Source organism: Sitophilus oryzae, unplaced genomic scaffold, assembly GCF_002938485.1.
Source record: "Sitophilus oryzae breed Bouriz unplaced genomic scaffold, Soryzae_2.0 scaffold_1497_pilon_pilon, whole genome shotgun sequence".
Lineage (NCBI taxonomy): Eukaryota > Metazoa > Arthropoda > Insecta > Coleoptera > Curculionidae > Sitophilus > Sitophilus oryzae.
The window spans coordinates 1,254,014-1,256,882 of record NW_022146166.1 but is presented as its reverse complement, the minus strand read 5'-3'; the positions used below and the strand labels follow the sequence as shown (position 1 = coordinate 1,256,882).

Below are 2,869 nucleotides of genomic sequence, written 5' to 3'. Positions count from 1 at the left end.
TCACAGCAATACTCAATACAGAAACGCTAACAGGTAAATTTATCATTACAAAATATTTAATAATAATATATTTGCTTCTTGAATTCATTTAGATTTTTTTTTCCAAATTAAATATTATTTTTTAATACATTTTTAAGTCAATTTTTAAAAATTGACATATCGAAGTCGTCTCGACAAATACCCTCGATTGCCATTTCAACGGCTACTCTAACGCTTTTTTTCGATCATACGGATCCTACTTCGTTTATGTCTTTTTGTTGAAAAAAATAAATAATAGTATATTGATGTATTAGGAGTAAAAATGATACTTTTGTGGCAAGTCTTTATGTCATTACAGTCGAGGTGCAAAAAGTCATTTTTTAGAACATGCTATTTTTTTTCAAATGCCAAATCATTTTTAAACAATTTCAAACGTTGTAAATAATATCAAAAAATTTAAAAGTAATAGCTTGTCAGTAATAATAATTTTCATATATGTCAGTTTAATAATATACTTTCGTACTTTTGTGCTTAGAAGTGCTTTACTTTTATGCCTAGGCGTTAAAAAGACTTTTTTATATTGCCAATCACGTCGCAAAAATTAATACTTTTGTGACATTTGAAAAAAATAGTATATTGTTTTATATATACTCCAGGGTTGTCGCAACTAACGTCGCATCCCCAGGCCTAACCGCCACCTGTTACGATCAAGAACATCTTCCTCTTCCAAGTTACGGTCCTCCATTGCCCTTCTGATGCCCTCATTCCAGGATCTTCTAGGCCGTCCTATTTTCCTTTTTCCAGGAGGTGACCAGCTGTAGATACGATAGGGCCATCTTTGGTGTTCCATGCGTAGCAAGTGTCCAAACCACTTAAGGCCCCTGTGTTCGACTCCATCCACTATTGTCTGTGTGGCATCCATTTTGGCTCGGATTTCCACGTTCCTAACTCTGTCCAGTTTAGATACTCTCGCACTGCGTCTCAAATAGTCCATTTCGAGTGCATTCAAAGCTCGCTTTTGTTCAGCTTTTAAGGTCCATATATATTGTTTTATTAGGAGTAAAAATGATACTTCTTGGGCTGTACGTCATTACAGGCGAGGCACAAAAGGACATTTTTACTCCGAATAGAACATGCCATTTATTTTTTCAAACGTCGCAAAAAATTTAAACAATTTCAAATGTTGCAAATAATATAAAAAAAATTAAAAGTAATATCTTGTAAGTAATTATATATGAAGAAACTATGGTTACATTCGTTGAATTTGACAATTTATGACAGTTTAATAATATATTTTCGTACTTTTGAGCTTACGCGGAAAAGCGCTTTACTTTTATGACTAGGCGTTAAAATAACTTTTTTATGTTGCCAATCCCGTTGCAAAAACTAATACCTACTTATGTGACGTTTGAAAAAAAAAATTAAATTTCCTATTATAATATAATGCCATAAAAATAACGGGATAATAATTTAGCTGGTATTTTGAAAAATCTTTAAGAACACCTGTGCGCTGTTAAAGAAAATCCCATTATCTGATGTCTTGAACAAGTTAAGGTCTTTTTTGTTAATATTTGTAGATAGAGCATTGTTATGTAACATAATAATGTTAATTATTATTGTTATTGTTAAATAAATTCAAAAGTACAACACTTCCTTTAAAAAATTCCATCTTCTTTTAAAAAGCAGATACTGATATGATTCAAAAACACTATGTAAAGAGTAAATTAAATTTGAAATCAACAGCTAATAAAGCTTTACTGCTCAGTTTTTCCACTGGGATATTTTAGGCAAACAGTAATTTTTGACCAGTAAAATTCTGGATAACGTTCAGACTGATACCTGAACTACGTAAAAACTTTCACGAAAATCGGAAAATAAATAATTATAAAGATATATTGAACTGTCATTCTGACTAAAATTATTTTCAGGGAGTGTATTACTATTTTTTTAGACTAAAGTAAATGGTAATCTCACGTGATCCTTCTTTGATTGCAAATGACTCATCCACATACCTGAAAAGAAAAAAAAATATTATTAAAATTATACAAAATGTCACAGGAGAAGGACAGTCATACACTATTTTTTCTTAATCACCTTTCAGGGTTCTTGGAGAGATAGCCGGGTTATTAACCAAGGCAGTCTCTAGTTCGCGTAAAGGAACGATCTGACTATGCGTGCAGTTCCCAGAATTACAGCTTTTTGAGAGGTGGATAAAACATTTGGCGATAGTCCCAAATCTTTAGTCTTCAATATTATCATTATATTATTATTATCAGTCATACTCATATTATTATATACTCATAGTTATTATTATTATCAGTCATACATTAGGTGCTATAAGAATTATTTTACTTTGTTGATTTTGAACTATCATGTTATATACAGCGCGATTTATACAGGGTGTTTCAAAAACATGTGAACACAATAAATAAATATATAAAATAAGATTAAAATAAAATATATGTAAAAATAAGATTTATTTTTCATATCATCGTAGGTTTTCATATCACCGATTCTGCTTTGTTTCGTAGCTACAGGGTGTTAGTCTTGATATTTTTTCGATTTATTATAATTTTCTTTCGAGTACTTTTAGCGTTTCGAGTGAAATTTTGAGGGTAAAACTTATAAATGCCACATATTTTAAAGCTAAAATGTCGACATATTCACCAGGGGCGTGCATATGGGTTATCACTGGAATATTTTTTCTAAAAAAAGCATGTACGCCACTGACTTTTTTCTCTTGTTAGAGAAATAGTGTAAGCTGTTTAATGCCGATTAAAAGTTGCCTCTTGATATTTTGTCGATTTCGGCTTCCTTGACGAGATTTTATTAATTTGTCTTTATTCCAATCGAATAGCAACCTTTAAAAAAAATTTCATTAACTTGAGAA

The 2,869-nt window shown here is 30.8% G+C and overlaps 1 protein-coding gene across 1 annotated transcript; it reads right to left on the bottom strand.

The window, feature by feature from the left end:
* Positions 1-646: 646 nt before the first annotated feature.
* Positions 647-973, bottom strand: LOC115877690. The gene has a single exon (XM_030893958.1). The coding sequence runs from the start codon at positions 971-973 to the stop codon at positions 647-649; it is 327 nt and encodes a 108-aa protein (XP_030749818.1).
* Positions 974-2,869: the final 1,896 nt, after the last annotated feature.